The sequence below is a fragment of the Phocoena phocoena genome, chromosome 4 (assembly GCF_963924675.1).
Source record: "Phocoena phocoena chromosome 4, mPhoPho1.1, whole genome shotgun sequence".
NCBI lineage: Eukaryota > Metazoa > Chordata > Mammalia > Artiodactyla > Phocoenidae > Phocoena > Phocoena phocoena.
In genome coordinates, this window is record NC_089222.1 from 47,507,462 (window position 1) to 47,530,727 (window position 23,266).

The following is a 23,266-nucleotide window of genomic DNA, read 5'->3' on the forward strand; positions in this document are numbered from 1 at the left end:
TGCACACTGATCTTTATAGCAGCTTTATTCATAACTAGCAATACTTGGAAGCAACCAAGATGTACTTCATAGGTGAATGGATAAATAAACTATAGTACATCCACAGAATAGAATAGTATTCAGTGCTAAAAAGAAATGAGCTCTCAAGCCATGAAAAGACATGGAGCAAACTTAAATGCAGGTTACTAACTGAAAGAAGCCAATCTGAAAAGGGTACACGCTGTATGATTCCAACTACATGACATTCTGGAAAAGGCAAAATTACGGAGACAGTAAAAAGATCAGTGGTTGCCAGGGACTGGAGAAGTGGAGGACGATGAATAGGCAGAGCACAGAGAATTTTCAGGGCAGTGAAGCTACTCTGTATGGAACCGCATTAACGCATACATGTCGTGATACATTCGTCCAAACCCATAGAACGTACAACACCAAGAGTGAACCTTAATGCAAACTGTGGACTTTGGGTGAGTATGATGTGTCAAAGTAGATTTATGAGTTGTAACAAGTGTACTACTCTGGTGGGGATGTGGATAATGGGGGAGGGTATGCAGGTTTTAGGGTAAGGGGTATATGAGTAACCTCTGTACATTCCCCTTAATTTTGTTGTGAACCTAAAACTGCTCTAAAAATATAAAGTCTTAATAAGAACGGTTAACTGAGATACCACGTGTGTGAGAACTAAGTAATCAAGTGTTTAATAGAAGTTAGTCTAAGCTTTTAATTAAATTAACTTTCTGAGAAATCATTGGTATTTAGCCATTTGAACTACTCAGAAGTCCATCATTCTTAACTTTGTTAAATTATTTTTAGACTAAAAAGTTTAGATGATGGAAATTTTTCAGTGACCCAGATTTTGAGTACGGAAAGAAACCTGATCTTAACAACACTCCATTTGAGCCCGAACTGCAAACTGTTCCTGAAAGCTAAGTCAAGTTGATCTTGTATTTTAAACTATTATGTAATGACATCAATCAGCCTCTCAAATCTATATCATTATCCCTTTAACAAAAAGCATTTTAAAGCCAAACCTTATTTTCTTCCTATAAGTTTGTAATTTATTTTTATTTCTACTAAAAAGAACCTGTTCTGACAAATACCAAGACAACTTCTTTTTTTACATTCTAGAATATGGAATGGCAAATAGACCATAAACAAAGAAGAAAATAAATTTTCTTCCCCAAAGTAACATATACGATCAACTTTATAATTTTCTGCACATGGATAATGCCAATATGCACCGGGGGAAAATTTGAGAAATACTTCCAATTTATGAAATGTGACAGAGAAGCACAATTGTATGACATACTTGGCAATTCTATTACTAATTGTTCACTCACTAGCATTTTTGCTTTTAGTTTTAAAATAAAACCATGGTTTTACCATGAAAATCCTTCATTCTAAATAAATATGCACCAGGGAAGTCCCACATTAAACAATTTTATTCAAACAATATTTATTATTGTTGAAGACACATCCACGTCAAGTTAAATTCACAAGCATATATTTAGTCTAGCTAGGGAAATATTAAGAATTTATGAAATTGGATTTCATTGTAAAACGTAGAGCATAAAATAATTTTCAGTCCCTTCAACTGAAAATTTAATTAGTATAGCTTTAACAAAACCTTCTTCCCATAGACAATTTGTTCTAATTTGAATGTAGGCCTTCCAAATAAAAACTACCTCATAATGTTTTAAAGTATACCCTTTCACTCCTATTAGTCATGATTCTCTGTCTGGTCTTTTTGAGCAATAATTAGTACTCCTGCATCTATTAGAACTCCTTTTCTAATAAAATTGAAGAGTGAATGATCCATTAGAAAACGTATTCTCATTCAGCTCTTTCTAAGATGATGTTAACAAATTTATTTTGCTATGTCTAGGTAACTATGAGTAAGAAAATAACCAGCTATGGCCTCTCATTGTTCTTGCAAGGAAGCTAATATACTCAGAATGTCTGGCTGATTATCTCAGCAAGCACGACTTTAGACCTTTAGAAAATCTTCCTGTCTTCCTGAATCCCTTTCAAAGAATATTCTAAAAATCATCTCCTCTTGCCTAGAAAGCGTTTTCTGCAGCTACAGTCAGTTCTTGTGAGCTGTCTTTAAGAAGGAAAAAAAAAAGCATGAACTCTGTTACATACTCTTCAGCTTTTGAGCTTTGTTAAGATTTGGATTTCACTGTAACTTATATAAAAACTGAGCACTAAGGCTAAGCAGAAAATTCTGAAAATATACCCTTTCTAAGAAACTTGACAGCCCTTTTTTTCACCAAGAAGAGATCACGTACTTTCAATTAGCAATATATGAGTGTGCCAACACATTTAAAATTTATTTATTTTTGCATAAAATAATCCTTGTTTACTATAGAAAAGGCAAAATATAGATAAGCCAAAAATTAAAATCCTCCGTAACGCCAAAAGCCTACCAGACTTGTTCCTAGGCAGAAACAGAGATACCTGTGCATTATTTACCAAATGGTGTCATGATTTACATACCTTTGTGTGCTGCTTTTTCCATCATACCATGAAGCTATGCCTTGTATAATATATATTGGTCTTTAACATCATTTTAATGGCCACGGAATATTCTACGGAAAGGCATAAAATTTATAACCCCTGTTAATAAAAACTTCAATAGTTCCCAATGCGTTCCCGTTTCATATAAACCACCCTGCAACATACATCTTTGCTTGTTTGTCCAATTATTTCCTGAGGGAAATTCCCTAGAAGCAGAATTGCTGAGTCAAAGAATTTGCACAAGTTTTTGATATATTTTACGAAATCTTCCTCCAGAAGACTCAACAAATTTATATTTCCATTAACAAAGTATGAGACTGCCTATACCTCACCAAGCTGGGGTATTCTCATTCTTCTTAAGAGTCACCAACTGGTTTCTAAAAAATAGTTCCAGTACGGCTGAACACCGACATACTTGCTGGCAAAACAGATCAAACATTCCCAAAGCAGACACAAATCTTTCCAAATCTGCCGACTCTTAGAAATGTTGTTTATCTTTGTTTTTTCCTTGACTTTTTCCTATAGCAATATTTTATAATGAAATGAGGGGGAAAAATTTTTTCTTTTTTTTCCTACTCTGTAAACATGGACTTTCCCAAGACAAGAATACAAGTCCTACTTTAAAACTACAGAGAGATCACAATCCAATTTAGTCAGAAATCTGGGTATTTTCTCCTTTGTCAAAGCTGATAGTGGGTTAACATGTCACCGACCCAAGTTGCACTGCCTTTATCCATTGCTGAGTATTTACTTTCAGATTCTGAAAATTAATGTCAAATGGCAAGTTGTAAACCACTTAGAGAAGTACTTCCATCCATTGATCTATTTATTAATAAAAATATATATTGAACATGTACATCATACAAGGTATCATGAGGTAGATTTATTCATTCATTCAACAAACACTTATTAAGTGACTTCTCCAGGCCAAACACTATTCTAAGCCCTCAGCACCAGCTCTGAACAAGGTAGTTGAAGTCTATGCTCTTCGAGTACTTACGTTAGATTGGGGAGCCCAGGGATGCTGATCCCATTGAATGACACATGGCTCTAGGTTACCAAAAGTAAAAAAATCACAAGAATCACACTAATTATTGCTTTTCCTAATTTCAAACTGAATTTAGGACTTAAACATGGCAAAAACATTCCATGAACTGAAATCTTGTGTGGACCAGAAATCTTTCTTAAGTCTGAAAAAAAAAACTTTTTTTTAGTTGATTAAAATTCTGCAGTGCTTCTTTTTCTCTACATAAAAAAATAGTTTCTAATAGGATCTCAGAATCTTGTTTTCCCCAGAATCTGCTGGTTTTATCAAGTGCTTAACCAAAAATAATATTTCTTCTGTCAAATATGTAGCATGATTTTTTGGTAATGCTCCATGACAGCTGGATGAAGATATACTATCTCAGTGCATCCTTCCCCCCATCTCTATAATTAAATTTAAAATTGGCATGCTGCTTCCTCACACTTCATTCCATTGCACTTGCCTCAATTTCCCTTGGTCACAAAGTGTATTGGTTATGAATATGTATTAGAGTTTGCTGTCAAACCCTGTGAACATCTTCTGGAGCAGAAGATTAGATATGTTATTTCAAACAGATGCATCAGTTTATATCATCCCTTGCAATTTTCATTTACCAATGAACATTCATGAGAGATTGAACAACAGAAGAGACTAGTCTGCCAGCCAAGGTTCATACTGCTATCTTTTCTTGCTTCAATGGATTTTAGTTGGTTTTAATTTTCATTTACATTATGATATCAATGATTCAAGAGCTCACCAATCTAAATGGAGTTAAATTTTTGTGACTAACAACGACACAGGCCTTGAAACCCCCATACTGAATTTAAGGTTTAGAACTAAACTCTTGCAAACCAAAAATTCAACAGTTAGATTTCCTATCCAACTGGTAAATTAGAATTGAATGGCAGCTGCAAAATAGAAAGTCAATAAATCTTTCTCTTTTAAATAAAGATCATATTCCCTGAGAAGCGTAAGTGTCATAATATTTTTCTCTAAGTCTATGGAAGTCTTTAATTTTCTGCTATGGACCTAAACCATGTTTATCTCTATCATCTGTTTTGCCTAAGCTTAAAAACTTGGAGGGATCAGCCTGACCAGTGGAATGGTATAGCCAAGAGACATTTGAGCTTCACTGATCTTCATTTGGAAATATCCTTACAGTAGGATAAACATATACTGTTTTTGAAAACAATTGCTCTCTCTTCACTGGAAACCACAGACGGAGTCAAAGAGTTGCACACATCCATGAACTTCAGGCATGTTAGAGCTGGAAGAAAGTTTAGAGAGTCTACACCAAACCCTTCATTTAAAAGGAAGAAACTGAGGCCCAGAGAATTAAAAAGACTTCTCTGAGGTCACATAGCTCACTGTTGGCAGAAACAGGCTTAGAACCTAGGATTTCCAATTCCTAACCACTTTCATCATGTCACAAATATGTTGACTTCAACAAAATCTGATTCTCTCTACGATAGCACATTCATCAAAAAAACAGAAAAGTATGAGGTTGGAATGTGTATACCCAAACGGTCTCACGCAATTTTGCTAAAATCTATTTACTTAGAACCCTAAAGCTTTCTGTTGGTCTACTTAAAATTTACATATGAACTCTGAATCAATAGAGTAAGCAGGAAGTGACTAAACAGTCCGAAAGATTCCAACCCAGGTTCCAGAGGAAAATTTTTTAAACCAAATTATCAGCTCCTTCCTGCTCTTAGTATCTTCCTCAAACCAGAAATCCAACACTTCAACCAATCTCTGGCCATTATACTCATTCCTTTTCTCTGTCACACTTCCATCCCAGGTGTCTAGCGAAACACTAGCCCTGGAAAAGCATCTTCTCCATGCCTACATCCTGGCTGCTGAACAAATATCACGGAAATGGGGAGAATGGTGTCACAGTAATAAAATGCATGATCTCCAACCTCAAAAGGTCCCTCCTATGCTACTAGGAACGCTACCATGTTTCCCGGCTGAACTCTTACCCTTATTTTCACTTTCTTCAAACACCTACTTGATCATTTCCCTGTCCATTCCTAACAGAGAAGTCTGACTACTAATTCACAGCAATGAAGAAGGAAAATAGAGAGGAAGAGGAAGAGGGGTAGGGGACGTCAAGCAGTTGGGAACTTCCTCAGTTTTCTGCACGTACATAGAGATTGACCTGCATCTGTAGCCATTTCCTTCCTTCCTTCCTGTGGTAACAGAAATCCTCCCGTTTCCTTCACCCACCACCTCGGTGACTCTCTTCTCTTGCTCTCTATTGACTCCTTTTCATAAGAATTTCAACATAATCAAATTACTTGAACTGTTAAAAATCTTCCCTGACATTCCCATCTGCTTTCAGCTACTGGCCCACCTTCTCCTTTCAAACAACCATCTCAAAGGAATCACGTTCACACACTGTCTCAATTTCCTTTCCTCCAATTTACTCAACCTTTGCAGTCCACCTTCTTTCCCTTCACCTCCACTGAAATGGTTCTTACCAAGAAAATTAAAAGCCTTTAACTAAATCTTTTAGTGGATTCTTTCCAGTTCTTATAAGGTGAAAAATGTACCAAGTTAATATTTGATGACAAAATACCTTTGTTTGAGAAAATTTCTTGAGACTTCTATTTAGTTAGAAAGTGAAACCTGAGGCCCATGAAAGACCAAGATCAAGAAAGCAAAAGGTTCAAGCTGCTCTAAAGGAGAGAAGAAGAATTTGGTATTTGTTTTTGTTGTTTGTTTAAGCAGACAGGAAGAGAATAGTGTCAGAAAGGGCAGGTGGACAGGATGGGAGACAACAAGAGAGCAGACGGTGACGTGGCAATAAAGGGCCATTGAGAAAATCCCGTAGGCAACACAGCCATTGATAAAATATAGATATGAATACTTGTTAGTTTTTCATGAACCTCCCTCCATGTGGCTTCAAGCCACTAAGATACAGCCCCCCCACACACACACACATATGCACACACCCTTAATCTCCTCCTCAGCTCTTCTGCTGAAGAACTGGGCCTCCCATGCACCTACGGTCACCTAATCTATGATATAGGAGGCAAGAATATACAATGGAGAAAAGACAGTCTCTTCAATAAGTGGTGCTGGGGAAACTGGACAGCTACATGTAAAAGAATGAAATTAGAGCACTCCCTAACACCATACACAAAAATAAACTCAAAATGGATTCGAGACCTAAATGTAAGGCCAGACACTATAAAACTCTTCGAGGAAAACATAGGGAGAACACTCACAGCAAGACCTTTTTTGACCCACCTCCTAGAATAATGAAAACAAAAACAAAAATAAACAAATGGGACCTAATGAAACTTAAAAGCTTTTGCACTGCAAAGGAAACCATAAATAAGATGAAAAGACAGCCCTCAGAATGGGAGAAAATATTTGCAAATGAAGCAACTGACAAGGGACTAATCTCCAAAATATACAAACAGCTCATGCAGCTCAACATCAAAAAACAAACAACCCCATCAAAAAATGGGCAGAAGACCTAAATAGACATTTCTCCTAATAAGACAATACAGATGGCCAAGAGGCACATGAAAAGATACTCAACATCACTAATTATTAGAGAAATGCAAATCAAAACTACAATGAGGTATCACCTCACACCAGTCAGAATGGGCATCGTCAAAAAATCTACAAACAATAAATGCTGGAAAGGGTATGGAGAAAAGGGAACCCTCCTACACTGTTGGTGGGAATGTAAATTGATACAGCCACTATGGAGAACAGTATGGAAGTTCCTTAACAAACTAAAAATAGAACTACCATACGACCCAGCAATCCCACTACTGGGCATATACCCGGAGAAAACCATAATTCAAAAGGATACACGCACCCCAATGTTCAGCGCAGCACTATTTACAATAGCCAGGTCATGCAAGCAACGTAAATGTCCATCAACAGAGGAATGGATAAAGAAGATGTGGTACATATATACAACGGAATATTACTCAGCCATAAGAAGGAATGAAATAGTGCCATTTGTAGAGACGTGGATGGAACTAGAGACTGTCATACAGAGTGAAGTAAGTCAGAAAGAGAAAAACAAGTATTGTATAATATCACTTATACGTGGAGTCTAGAAAAATGGTGCAGATGACTTATTGGCAGCAAAGCAGAAATAGAGACATAGATGTAGAGAACAAACATATGGATACCAAGGTGGGGGGGAAGGCGGGGGTGGGATGAACTGGGAGATTGGGATTGACATATATACACTATTGATACTGTGTATAAAATAGATAACTAATGAGAACCTGTTGTATAGCACAGGGAACTCTATTCAGTGCTCTGTGGTGACCTAAATGGGAAGGAAATCCAAAAAGGAGGGGATATACATTTACGTATAGCTGATTCACTTTGCTGTACAGCAGAAAATAACACAACATTGTAAAGCAACTCTACTCCAATAAAAATATTTTTTTTTAAACTCATCAAACTGAAAAAAAAAAAAAGAATTTGGCCTTTATGACAGGCTGCTTTGGGGGTTTTTCCTTCCCCAGAACTTTATAGTAGTCTAGTCATACCACATCAATGGTGGGAGAAGCTCCAGTATTTTTTCTGGCAGCATTTACCAGTGTCTGTTCACTGACCAAAGTCCACAGTTGTTTAAGGTTGACTGTTATGCAGAAGCTCTGCCAGAAAGCAAGGAAGTGATAAAAGATTGATGGAAACATGTAAAAAGGATGCAGGAGCTGGCTTGAAGGGGCTCACACTGTCCAAACTTTGGCAATTTCAGTATCAGAAAGAATAATGATGGTAATAGATAGTAATGCATTGAATAGAATAAATGAATCCACGAGTCTGTAGTAACACCCAAGATACAGACAGACAGACAGACAATAGAAGGAAGAGAGAAAAGGGAGTGAGAAAGAGGAAGCCTCTTTATTACAGAGGAATGCTACATTGAGAATAAACAAGGATCAAAAGAATTTAAAAGTCACCATTTTCCAAGCCTATGTAGTCATTGTTTCAAGCAAAGATCATCAATTAATGCTTAAACTAATGGGTGAAAGGTATTGAAGAATACTATAACACAGTATCATAGTACCACGCCACAGGTACCTTTAAAAGGTAGAACTCTAGTGGACCCACTTTATCAAGCGATCCAACTTATACCATCACCAGTAATGAGACAAACTGACATGCTGTGCCTCTGGTGTCATTCAAGAGGTGGACATAACATTTCTTACTTAGTATCCTTTCCAAAAATGGTGAACCTAAATCTAACAGTGAAGAATCAATAAGAAAATCCAGATTGTGAGATGTTCTAGACATCTGACATGACCCTTCAAAAATATCTATGTCATGATAGATGTGAAAAAGTAAGAGAATGCTTCTAGACTAAAGGAAACTAAAGGAAATGTGTGATCCTGGAAAGGATCTATAATTAAAAAAAAAAAAAAACATGAAAGACATTACCAGGGCAAACAGGGATATTTTAATACACACATTTTTATTAGGTAATATATGAAGTTAAATTTCCTGGGTAAGATAATTTCATTGTTGTTATTTAGAAGAAGACCCTTGTTCCTAGGAGATATATTTTGAGTTAATTGGGGCAAACTATCATCATGCCTGAAATAACTTTTAAATGACTGAGGTAAAACCGTGTGCTATGTTCTGAATATTCGTGTCCCCCCAAAATTCACAAGTTGAAACCTTAATGCCCCATGTGTTGATATTAGGAGGTGGGACCATTGGGAAGTGATAAGTTATGAAGATGGAGCCCTTATAGATGGAATTAGTGCTCTTATAAAAGAGACCTCAGAGAGCTCCCTAGCCCCTTCCACCATGTGAAGACACAACAAGAAGTCTACAGCCTGGGAGTGGGCCCTCACCCACCCAAGCTGGTACCCTGATCTCAGACTCCCAGCCTCCAGAACTGTGAGAAATAAGTTTCTGTTGTTTATAAGCTACCCAGGAAGCAAAATATTAACAACTGCTGAATCTGGGTGGAGGGTATATATTCACTGCACTTGTCTTTCCATTTTCAAATTTCTGTAGGTTTGATATTTTTCAAAATAAAAAGTTCAAGGAGAAAAAAAACAATACTCATTTCTCTTCCTGTGTTCCCCAACTCAATGTATGTTACCGCCTTAATACACTCAATTGATCAACGAGTTCTGTGCACCATCACTCCCGCATCTCTCCACTAATCTCTGCTGTGCAGGCAGGCCATTGTACCAGCCCTCTAAGTGGCCTCTCCGCCTCCTTTTGGTCCTGCTCCCACCTCCACCCCCCCGAACCATTTCAAAAACTACAGCCTTAGTGATCATATCCAAAATGTCAATCCCATCATGTCATTCCCATGATTAAAACATGTCAGGGGCTCCGTACAGTCCCCCAATATCTGCCTCTTTATTTGTGTGTGTGTGTGTGTGTGTGTGTGTGTGTGTGTGTGTGTATCTCTTCTTCTTTATCCATTCATCTATTGATGTAGGTTGCTTCCACATATTGACTATTATAAATAATGCTGAAATGAACCTAAGGGTGCATACATTTTTTTCAATTTTATTTTATTTATTTTTTATACAACAGGTTCTTACTAGCTATCTATTTTATACATATTAGTGTATATATGTCAATCCCAATCTCCCAATTCATCCCACCACCACCACCACCACCCACTTCCCCCCTTGGTGTCCATACATTTGTTCTCTACATCTGTGTCTCTATTTCTGCCTTGCAAACCTGTTCATCTGTACCATTTTTCTAGATCCCACATACATGCGTTAATATACGATATTTGTTTTTCTCTTTCTGACTTACTTCACTCTGTATGACAGTCTCTAGGTCCACCCACGTCTCTACAAATGACCCAATTTCGTTCCTTTTTATGGCTGAGTAATACTCCATTGTATATATGTACCACATCTTCTTTATCTGCCCGTCTCTTTAACACAGCTCTCTAAGGCCCTCTAGATGGTTCTGGCTTGATGCTCCAGCCTTATCTTTCCTTCCTTTCCCCTTTGCAGATGAGTTTTCTGACTTCTTCAAAAAGCATCATACTGCTTCTGCTCAAGCAAACTTTGTACTTCCCGTCCTCTTTCTAGAAAACTACTCTCCCAAGCCCCATTTACCTGCCTGAGTGATGCTCTTCTGTCAGATGGCAGCCTGGATGTTACTTCCTCCAGGAAGCCTCCCCGGAGTCCCCTCCCCAATGTGAGCTATGTGCTCCCCCAGCATTGCTCTCTCCTCAGAGCACTGAGTGATTACACAATAACTCCAAGTTTATTTGTCAATATAGCTCTCCGTGAGGGAAGGTCTGGGTCTAGGCAGTTTTCAACTTCCAAAGGGTAAACATTCAATAAATATCTGTTGTAAGAATCAGTAAATGAATGAATGTATTGTTAATATTCTCATCTATATTGTAGAAGTGGTGCTCATCTGTTTTACCAATAATAGCCAGGTTGGGGAGGGGGTCAGAGTAGTGAACAATGGTCAAGTTATAGAATCATACTGTGTAAAATAATGTTGGAAGATGAGAAATAAATTTGAGTAAAGTTTAGCGTTGTTCACTAAGAGAAAAGAGACAAAAATGGAAATCAGACCACTTTGGGTGATGTTCTGGTTTTGCCAACAACTCAAATGGACAAATCCCTTCATTTGGATTTTTGTTTCCTCACCTGAGAAATAAAGGCAACAATGCCTCTCTATAGTCTCTCTCTTAATGCTAAAGTTCAATGAAAGGAAGGGGATGGAGAAAACTACTTCATAGAGAGACAAAGTATGTATAAAAGGTGCTGCTTTTAAATTCAGCATCATTAGACCATACGTTTAGAAAATAGTAGCACCGAGTCTTTAGGCTATTAAGATATACTGACACTTTAATAACATTTACCTTTGCATTGAATTATGGTATAGATAAGGAGTCCACAAAGCCATTTGCCATACCTTACCCTGCTACAAGCACAGTTCTATTTTCCCATAATTGAGACCTTGACACACAAGGTCTCAATTATGGAAAATACACACATTTTTCATTTTAGAATATGATTATGCACTGTTCTGCAATTTTCTTTTTTTCACTGGACAGTAAATCTTGGCAATCTTATGTCTTCCTTATTCTTTTTAATAGCGGAGTAGTAGAAGTATACCATAATTCATTTATCCATTAATTTATTGATGAATATTTGGGGTGTTTTAAATACTCCATTTTATTGACAATATTACAATGAATATTTTTATACAAATTTTATTTCTGTACCTGTCATAATTTATTTAGGATAGCTTGTAGAATTGGAATTGCTGGTTCAAAAAGTATGCATTTGATACATTTTACATTTGATATATTCCAGAAAATTGCCTACCAAAAAAGCCTTCACAATTTACAATCTTAGTAATAGTGTTCATTTCCCTGATTCTTTGCCAACAGTAAACATTATTGATCATTTTAATCTTTGCCAAGTTGATGAATGAAGAAGGATGTCTTCTTTTTTGATTAAAGTTTCAAATCCAGCTCCTAGTGAGTTGGAGTATCTTTTCACATGATTAGCAGCTATTTATGTGGCACTCTCCCTTGAATGCACAAAATAAAATATGGAATATATATTATATGTAAAATACACTGTATGTAAAATAAAGCTACATGTAATATGTGTACATGCATATATGGGTAGAAATGAATGAAAAATACACTAGAAGTATGCAATGTTAAGAGTAGTTACCCAGGGTACTGTAGTTGCTAAGGGTAAGTCATGGTAAGAGGAGACTTTCATGTGTAACTTTGATTTTGTACAATGAAAATAATGTATTCCTTCTTTATCTTTTAATAATAAAAGAACTGTTAAATAAATAGGAATCATAAAAATTGTATATGACTGCACCCCTTTTTTCTGTTTGTTTGTTTCTCCTTCCTCAACTTCCAGGAAATAACCCTGCTTCTTTATTTATGGTATGGACTCCAGTTGTTTCTCTACCCTCTTGAAGGATTCCCCTAAGATCCTGTCTTAGACACTCTGCTCTTTCCTCAAGATAATCTCATTTGCACCCAGGGTCGCCACGCTCTGGGGTCTCACACCGATTTCTCCCTGCCTGCCTGATCCTTCTACATGGCTCTGCTTGTACTTAATCAGAGCATCTGCAATTAGAGAAAGAAAAGAACACACAGGAGCTATGAAGAGAGAAAACAGGAACAGGATAAGGTGCTAACCCAGCCTGGGTAGTGAGAGAAGACTTTCTGGGATGGTGGTATTTAAACATGAAGTATGAGTAGGAGTTGCCTGGAGACTGGGGGGAGGGAAGCGGGAATATTCCAACGTGAGGCACCAGCATTTGATAGGTCCTAAAACAGGAATACTGTTAAAGCATTCAAGTAACTAAAATACCACCAGCATGAACAATTTGGGTAATGTGCCAGTGTCAGATAACTTTGTGACTGACTTGTTGGAACCATAAATCCAGACTGAATACCAGTGGCGACGGGAGGGGGCCTTGAAGGAGGAGGTAAGGATTCCCTTGAAAGAAATAGATGTTCCCATTCTTTACAGCCCTAGGAAAGTGGAGAGATAGGTCTTAGACTAAAGTAAAGGAAAATATTTTCTGGTATCTCTGGGGCCAATAATCAGTTTGGTCTCCAGGCTCTAAGGAATGAGCAGTCTGGTATATTTCCAGGGGGATTAAGGCGCTGAAAGTAGCCCCTTGGCCATATAAATGTGGCCAGAAGTGAGGAAGGGGAACAAGTTAGAAGGATACCAAGAGAAAGGTCTGACACAGCCTTATCCAATAGGACTTTCTGTGATGAAGAAAATCTTCTGTTATCTGCACTATCGGATGTGATGCCTACAAGCTACATGAGCCTCCGGAATACTTTAGATGTGGCTGGTGCTTGTGAGTAACTGAATTTTTTATTTTATTAAATTCTAACTTTATTTCATTTTAACTTAAATAGCCACATGTGGCCCATGGCCACCATATTGGACAGATCTGGAGGAAGACCAGTGTGACAACCTGGCCTTGGGGGTGTTGAGAGAATTAGGGAGGGAGAAAATGGGAGGCGATGGAGTAGAGGAAAACCGTGTCCCTGGAAGTCCTCAGCAGAGAATGCTGGCGCCCAGAGAATCAATACCTCACAAAATGCTTATCCATAACATGGTGGTAAGACGTGAGGAGGGAAGAAAAGACCCAAGGGATTCGTGTCTGAGCAAGCATGAGGCAGAGCTTCAGGCAAAGGTCAGAAATCAACAAGAGACAATTCAGAGGATTCCTATTTCTAGGAACAAAGTTGGTAGGGTCTCATCTCATCATTGGGTGTGCTATACTTGTCAACACAGGACAAACGTGAAATCAAAATGGCACAAATTATAGTTCTCCAGTTGTCTTTCTTCGTGTTCCTTCTTTAATTTTCAGGAAATTACAAAGGTAGGCTGTGCCCTAGGTCTAAAGGTCTGGCTAAGTTGATATACTACAAATGAATAGCAATAGGGATCTTTGCTTTCTTTCTTTCTCCTTTATGACCAGTTTCTTGGTTGCCTTCTCTGCTTCAGTCCTGGCAAAGCTTAAGGTTAAAATATCTGTCCCCCAAAAGCACTCTTCACCACCCTCTCTGACCAAGATTAATTTTTATAAGCACCTGTTATGAAAGCACACAGAGAAATTAGAAAAGGCATGAAGCCGTTAGAACTTGTCACAAAATTTACCACAAAGGCAGCAGTGTTCAGGAAGACTGATTTTTCGTATGTGTTGACAAAGAACTTCACTTGCTTGTGCTTTGGTGATGGCATCGTTTGTTAACCTCACCCATGAACTCTAGCAACTCGGACAAAACCACCAAAGAATTCCTCTGTCGTTTCCAGTTGTGCCAGCTGCAGGGCTGTTGGATTTGTCTTCACGCTATTACCTTAGTGCTGAGGAGGGGTGCCTGCAGGGTTCACTGATTTTCTACTGCCATCCAAAATAGGTTTTTTGGATTCCACTAAGGGAGTTGGGGCGAGAAATGCTCTGCCCTGCTGCCTTTGTTCAGCAGGTGATGGATTGACTGAGCTTGCTGAATGTACTTTGCACTATGGAATAAAGTTATAGATTAAGCTTTACCTGTTTACTTTCTCTCAAGCCTCCATTGAATGCCTTTAGAAAGGAAAAAATAATAATAAAAAAGCAATGAGTTATTCCTATCTTTCCCTTTTATTCTTCCACCCTTCTCTGCATTGATTTTATTGTAGGAAGTGTTGATTATTTGCTGATTGTACATTAATTCCAAGTTACCAAGGCACAGTGCCTGTGTGCTACTAACTTGACATGCTCTTTTTGTTAATGAAGTCCTTATCCTATTGGATTCCTATTCCTTAGAGCAAATCTCAAAGGGAGATTGCCTGGTGGCCAGTGGTAGCCATGCCATACAATGGGCTGGGAAGTTGGCAATCTACCACAGAACCCTGGCTCTGCCCCATGGGACAACTCAATTAAATATCTTTGAGCTTTATTCTCCTTATGTGTAAATGGGAAATAAAAATATCTGCCCTGCCTACATTTCAGGCTGGTGAGAGGATCAAATAACACGATACCTACAGAAGTATTTTATAAAATCTTATTGAACTTCAAAGATATTAAATTTTTATTCATCATTTTTACCTCCACTGATTTCTAGAAAGAGTTTTAATTCAGTTACAATAGAAGGTACATAGGCAGTTGGACCATTAAAGCAAAGATAAAACAGCAAGGATCATATAATGAAAACAGAAGATAATTGTTCCAGAAAAATCTATGTTAAGAATAGTTGTATCAGTTGAACACTGAATTTAGCTTTGAACTTCCTGGCAGCTAAGGTGAAACACAAAACACCATTAGGCACACGACTTTCCTTAATCTATGAAATAAGTACGCTGGTTTATTAGGAGAGATGGAAATTTTCCTACCATTCACTCTAAGGATTGTGGGTGAGACTGTTTTCCGGGCACACGCCTGCCTACACTTTCCAGATGGCCTTGCAATTGGGACGGGAACCTGGCCCACAAAACCTTTCCCCATGTGCTCCTTCATGCTCTTTCCCCATGACTAGCTTGACATATGGCCATTGTGGAAGGAGGAAGATGGAAGGAGCCTGGGGACCAGAATCCCTACTTGGAGCTGCCTGCCTATTAGAAATATCTGCTCTCTATATGAGCAAGAAATAAGTCTTTATCATGAATGTGCTATTATATATTTTACACAGTTTGCACACCCTATAAAAATAAAGATTTTCTAATTTTGGAACTTTATTGGATTCCATAATATACAGTTTTTAACTATCAGTCTTACCTTAAAAATATATTTTTTAAATGGTCTTCATGGGCTGTATCATATTTTGACAGAGGCAAGCAAAATCTAACAGTTCTGAGGAAAGGGAATGAAACAAAGATGGGTGATTTTATTTATGTGTTTGGAATGGTGATGTCTGGGGTAGAAAAGAAAGAAGCAAGAGGTAAGAATAGTTCTGGAACATGAGCCGTAGCCAGGAAGGCCTGTCCATTTGGGTAACTTAATAGTGAAGATACAGTGAGCAATGAGAAGGCGGGTCCCTAATGAACTGGGAGAATCCTGACAGTTCGGAAAGAAGGATAAATAATGGAAAGGTGGGAATCTGATTGTCTGTATATTTTTTTTCAAACTCATAGTCTTTTAATAGATTAGCCCCACCTCACTTTAAAAATACAGACCAACACTGTCACCACCAAGCGGGTTCCTCATTTCTCCTTCTCATTCCTGGGAGAGGTAAGGATGGAAGGGGTGGGGCAGGAGGTCTTGGGTTTTTTTTGGGGGGTTAATATGATTTATTTAATTGTAAATGTATGTAATTAAATTTTTTGTAACAGTTACTGTCTGTATTCCCTTAGAGTCTAGCCTGCCCAGCAGGGCATCAGAACTCTCATCTTTGTCCTGTTGGTACAAGGAAGCGTTGTTCATAGGCCCTACTGCAGACAGGAATCTTGGGAATTTTATAAAGACAATCAAGCATGAAGATATCACACATTCTGTGGATTTAATCATTTATTATACCTTAAGCACAATTTTCAGACCTGCAAAAGTGCCTTCTGAATTTCTCTGGTCTTTTTAGATTGTCAGCACAAGTGTGTTGTGTTTAGATTCCATTCAGCTCCCCAAGACAAGTTTGTTCAGAGAACCTTCCCCTAACATCTCTGGGGACTTCCTGTTAGGATTTTTATTCTTCCTTTCTCACACTGAACTGTCCTGGCCCTTCCTACTTTAAGCAGAAATAGTTCACCTTTTACATGCGGTTTAGGAGATTTCATTTCAAGCTATTTAACCTAAAGATTTAGTAGGACTTCAGCAAACGGCAGCATGAAGTAGACAGGGTAGGGCCAGGCCATGGCTCTGGGCCAGAAAGAATGTACCAGGAGGTGATACAGACACAGTTGCTGACAGAGGCAGGTCAGGACCCAGTCCAGTGAGTCCAGCAGTATAGGCAAACTAGATACAGGCCAAATAGGCAACAAGGCTTCCAAGATCAAAGAGCAGACTGTCCTGACATGAAGTGGTCAACAATGGAGAAATAAAGAAAAGAAGTATTCAGGAACCTACATAGCCACAGTCTTGGAAGAAAGTCAGTATACATCAAGTCTCAATGCGGCTTTTCCAAAATTCCATTTCCCTTGGACCATAATTTCTATTTTTCAGAATTCCTATAAAATTAGCAAATCACAGCCATCCTTCCTCACACAGTAACTGACTTCTGAAGTATCTAAGAAAATGTAAAATATGTTTGGCATTAAAACAATATGAATATCCAGAAACCACATCATTTCTCTAAGCATTACAAGTGCTACAGGAAAGTTTAAGTAACAAGCATTTTACAATTCTATGAATAATACAAGTTTCATTCCCTGCGAGCTGATATATGACTTTTTGGGCACCATCACTTGAAAGAAAAAGAAATCCACAAGTTACTTTTCTAGTACTTCTATCCAGATAACTCCTTTGTTCTAAAGAAGGGGTTCAAGACATCACCTAAAATCTTTCACATGCTAATAGAATATGAAGACATGGAAAGATGATGCTTTTGTACTCTTCTGTGTGAATTTGTGTCTTTGCAAACATTGCTTCCGTTTCCTACCCCAATTAAAAGGAATGTAAAAGCATAGTTGTGAGTGTTATTCAAAGCTTAATTTTTTTTTAGGAAATGCATGAGTTAAAATTAAGAGAATGTTAAAGACCATATTGTTCAACCTCTACTCACTGAACATATAATACCTATGTTAATTGAGCACTTTTTCTGTGTCAAGCACTCTTTCGAGTGCTTTCCGGATAATACCCCATTTAATCCTCACAACAACCCTATTATTTGCACGTTAGAAACAAAGGAAACTGAGGCTCAGAGAGATTAAGCAATTTGCACAAAGTCTCATTGTCGGTGGCAAAACTGGGACTCAAATCCAAGAAGTCTGACCCCTGACTCTTATACACTAAGTGATTCTGACTCATATACCATCATGCAATAAACATAAGCATTACTCACTTCATTGCTAAATGTTACTACTAAGATTTATATGATATGTAATATCTCATTTGGAAACATATGTGAAACATTGACTACAGGAAGACTCAGCTTCCCATTTTTCAATAAAGCATTGCTACTGCTATTTAAAGACATGGACTTTACCTACTGTCTGAAAACTCTTCAGCCCCAAATAAGCAATCTGGGTACAAAAAACAAAATAGGAGATGAAAGGATCCAGTGCCAGAATCGTGGCATTCCAAGAGCATGTCTTTAGTGACTGGACTACAAATCACTGACTTTGGGGTTCTGTGTTGCAGGACAGCCCCTGAGGGCAATTTTTCTTTTCACAACAGTCTACACCTGTGGCCTGTGGGCCCAACGCTCATGGCAGATGGAAGAGAGTCCACAGAAATCATCTAGTATATGATTCTTCTCTAGGTGTCCATGCTGTGTGTGGAAACGGTGTTGTCTCAAGGGCCTACCTTTTATTCCCGGTTGTACATTTGCCATTGGATCGTTCCATTCTGTCTGTTGAATCTGGTAAACATCGATGGACTTCATTTTTTCTTGAAGTATGCCTGCAAAGCTCAATTTTTTAAAAAAATTACATTTTTAAAAAAGATTGTAATTAGATTGTCTAGATTCATGCAAGCCCTGAATAGCAATTTCTTTCTCCCTTTTGGTCCATCAGTGGTACCTGCTGTTCCAACTGGTTAATTTCAAAATAAGTGATCCAGCCTTTGAAACATTTAAAGTTAAAAAAATATATATCTTGAGATCCAACTTTCCTATTTCACTGGGTTCACTCCAGACTAATTGGTAATTTGAAAAGAACACCCACCCCTAACCTTTTATAGCAGTTTCACTTTCTAACACATTGACTTTATACAGTTGACCCTCCTAATAGACCCTAGAGTTCAACTTTGTGTTCTTAACACCAGAAAAAAACTGCCACATTTCTGTTCATTCCAGAGTCAAAGCTGTCATAGTCTGCTCTTACGTTTTTCTGAATGTCCTCAAGCTGTCAAAATGTTTGCTATGTCTATCAAAACATGCCAGATTCATCTGGGGCATTGGACGTGAGCATCACTAAAACCTTTCAGACAAATGGGTTTGGATGAACTGCAAATACCTGAAGATTAAAATGAGAAAAGTGTAGGGCAGAGCATGTCTTTGCTACTAAATATGATAGATTCTATTAAAAAGAAATGATTGATACTATTGGGACATTCTCAACACAGGTCAAATTTAACTTGTTATACAAAACAGGGTATAGTAGAGTATTTCAGTTGTTAGCAACTCTTTTTTTTTTGGATAGGTAAAGATTAAAATTTGTGCCAACTATAGGCCAATATAAAGGTGAGATTTCATCATGCTTTATTAAGTTCAAGGTGGTATTCCCAAACATTGTATGTCTGTTTCGAATTAATATGACATTCTCAAGCACCCCAGAGGACATTCTGAAGCCCTGAGATCATATTTTAGCAACTGTAATGCAGCAGGAAGGATGGAGGGTCATGTCTACCTAAATTCCACAGCACGGAAGAGCACTTCTTCCTATCAGTATGAGAAGCTAAGAATCATTTTGATATATGCTGTTCATTAGGCATAAATGCAGAATTCAAAATTAAGATAGAGAGAAGGAACTTATTCATTTACAGTTAAAATTCCTATGGTAATTAAAATTTTTTTAATTTTTTTTTCATTGGCATTGCTCCAATATTTGCAAAAAGAGTGGCAGACTGGTCCCTCCCATGGGATCTGGGACAATGAAGTGCCACAATCTGCTTTGAAAAGGAGCTGCGTCGCTGGGGTGACGCAGGGGAGAATGTTTGCACACCGGGAAGTGGCTATTTGCATTTCCAGAGGGATACTTCCATGTTACCTGCAAGGACAGTTATTATTGGGAGCCACCCTAGAGATCTGGCTTCCCCCTGTCACCGTCGTAACTTTCTGTTTTCCAAAAATATGTTGATCTCTAAGAAAAAAATTTGTCCAAGAATTCATTTTCCTTCCTGGATGGTAATGATATTCAACAGCAGCAATTTCAGACTAAATAATATTATTTGTCCCGAAGAATTGAGGGGTAAAGTTACTCTGGTGTTAAATCCAGGTCTGACCAATTCTTTTCAGTTCCCTGTTTTAACCATTAAATATATTAAAAAAAAAAAAAAAAAACTTTTAAGAGAGAAATCTCTTTCTGTTTCATCCTGGTCTCCTTCATAAGCAACTCAAAGTCTCCAGGAAATAAGATTAACGCTTACCTCAAAGGCTCTTTGTATTTGGACAAAGTCGCCCAGGCTGAGTTGGTTTTCAAGCAGGGCTATGCAGGCATGTTCCTCTGCAGTTTCACCTTGTGAAATTCTTTCTGGGTTCTCTGGCCCGGGTTGGGATCCTTCGTTCAACTCAAGGGTAGCATTCTGGCAACTCATAATGGCTTTACCTCTTTTTAACAGCCGTCAACTCTCTAAGTATTTTTCTTTTTCTTTTTCTTTTCCTTCAACAGGTGCCTTTGAAAAGAAACAACTTAGCAATCGAATTCCAGAATCAAAGTACATTTCAAGGTACTCAATTAGGAGGCAAAAAGTTCAAGCCCCGAGGTAGGGAATGAAAGCTCCCAACCCCCACACTTCCTTAATTCCACAGTTTATTTTCAAAACCCACTGTTGAATTGTTTTAAAACATCCCCTCCTTATACTCTGTTTAACCTGGCTTGATTTTAAAAAGTGTAAAAGCTTCCCCTGTGTTTATAGCAACTGACACAGAATGCAACATCTAATACTCATTTTAAATGCATTAGAAAAGCAATTTCTCAAAATCTCTTTGGCTAACCTTGCTTCTATTCACGTTGTGGTTTTAAAGTCCATTTTCCTGTGTGGAGGCGTGAGGTAACACAGCTGCAAGGTTTCCGCCCCAGTGAAGCCCTTGCCTCTGAAGGCCACCTTCCCAGCAATGTGGCCTCCTTTGTTTCATCCCTCCCTGCTGCCTTTGTGTGCTTCCTGGCAAGCAACATAAAGCCCTTCACCTCCCCAACTAATGAATGACCTGAAGGTTAGAATATACAATGTAAACATTGAGGCTTTTTTAAAGGGCAATTCAGCCACTCATTTTTTATTAAATTTCAGCCCTGCATTATTTAATGACAACTTTTATAAATACATTTTCTATGAAGCCTGTTACGTATTATGAAACAAGATGATTAGCCAAAGAAAAGAGCAATGAATTTAGGAATGTTACATTTTCCATATAAAAAAATGTTTCATTCTTATTTAATAAGAATCCATTCCTATATTCTCTTTGTCTTAGTTTCTATGTATATAAAATGGGGATGGTTTAGCATAGGCTTCCAATTCATTGAAAGTACGTGGGGGGGTGGGGAACACAGCATAACGTAATATGATAAACCTTATGATAAAACTACTTACAGTACCATCACTGGTTCAGCTAATATTAATGAAAAGGAAGGAAAAAGGAGAAAGTTAATATTTTGTTTTAGTATTTACCATATGCCGGGCACTAACTACACTAAGCACTTTGTAATTCCTTATCTTGTTAAAGCTTCACAATAACCCTGCAAGGCAGACAAGATCACTCTTCCCACTTTACAGATGAAGAAGCAACATAAAGGCCAAAGGCCATGCAGTCAGTAAGGTGTGGAAAATGACAGAGTGGCTCTGCCTCCGGAGCCTGCCCTTTAGATGGAGGCCATCTCTGCACTTTATTTTCATCTCTGTAAAACTGAAAAGTTGTCACTAGATATTCTCTAAGTTCTTTTTCCTACAATTTCATTCAATGAGCTAGTGTTCACAGGCACGTGGTGGTACAAAGCACACTCCCTACAACACAGAGATGCAAGTATCCCAAAGCTTTCCTGGACCAGTTTTGGAAAAAAAAAATGAAATATCATTCATGCAGCCATTAATTCATCAATTTCTCTGTCCATCATTCATTCCAAAATCCATTTACGAAGGACCTGGTGCCTACCGGTGAGGGGTTTACAGTCTTATAGGAGCTGTTACCTGTCTAGTTCATCTTTCACGCCAATCCCAACCTCTTGCTGTCTATAGTGCTGTGTTGAGAAGAATCGTGAAGTTATACGTAGGCTCAGAGGAAAAGAGTGGCATTATAAATTACAGATGTGTATCATGGGGACAGAAGGGCTGAGGGAAGCATATTTACCACACATTTGCCTTTCCTGGTTTAGCCCTTCATGTAAATTAGAAAAACAACTTTAAGCCCTAATATGATAAATTTCCCTAAATCATCTCACATAGGGATAAAATTTGTCTTCTTACCATCCTAATTAGTAAATTAATAATAGTTTAGTTCAGCCACATCAGTCCTATAAATGTCTATAAAATGTTTTATGGTGATATGTTGAGGAGTTGGGCTTAAATAACAGACACTAAAGAGGGAAGGAAGAGGAAACAGAAAAAGTATTCTGTGAAGCTGCACAGGGAGAGGTAGGCATCCCACTGGATGACGATGCAAAATTCTCTAATTATTCTAAGACAGTCAAACTGCCTGGACTACTTAGTTTTCATAAAGATGCAGCTCTAAATGTTTTCATTAGTCAAAACAGGAGAGTATAATGAACAGCTAACAAATTACTGTGGAAGTTAATTAACTGACACAGTTTTCTTTCGGTAAAATCGTGGCATTAGAAATCATTCTTGATCATAAAATCTTCGATGGCTTTCACCTTCTTTGTAACTGTGTGGTTAATTTTCAGGTTAAATTTCCACTGCTGTGAAAAGTCCACAACTAGCCTCTTGCCGATACTGAAATTTTCCTTCTTGCCTGCCATGAATCAATTATGAGTTTGTGAAAATCTGCCACATGCCCAGTGCCATCCTAGGCTCTGTGGGGAACGGTGCACTGATGAAGACAGTCTGTGCTCTCAAAAAGTGGAAGGTTCAGGACTTCCCTCGTGGCACAGTGGTTAAGAATCAGCCTGCCAATGCAGGGAACACGGGTTCAAGCCCTGGTCCAGGAAGATCCCACATGCTGCGGAGCAACTAAACCCGTGCGCCACAACTACTGAAGCCACGTGCCACAACTACTGAAGCCCACACGCCTAGAGCCCGTGCTCCACAACAAGAGAAGCCACCACAATGAGAAGCCTGTGTGCCACAACAAAGAGTAGCCCCCTCTCGAGGCAACTAGAGAAAGCCCGCACACAGCAATGAAGACCCAACACAGCCAAAAATAAATGACTAAATAAATAAGTAAATAAAATTTTTTTTTTAAGTGTAAGGTTCAGTCTGGAGAGAAAGCTGACTGACTGA

At 38.1% G+C, this 23,266-nt stretch overlaps 1 protein-coding gene across 1 annotated transcript in view; it reads right to left on the reverse strand.

Moving 5' to 3' along the window:
* Positions 1 to 20,410, reverse strand: part of WDR49 (WD repeat domain 49) — a 117,491-nt gene extending 97,081 nt beyond the window's left edge. The window contains 1 exon segment of the mRNA XM_065875813.1: positions 20,243 to 20,410. Within this exon segment, the coding sequence (XP_065731885.1) occupies positions 20,243 to 20,410 (168 nt within the window).
* Between the last annotated feature and the right edge of the window lie 2,856 nt (positions 20,411 to 23,266).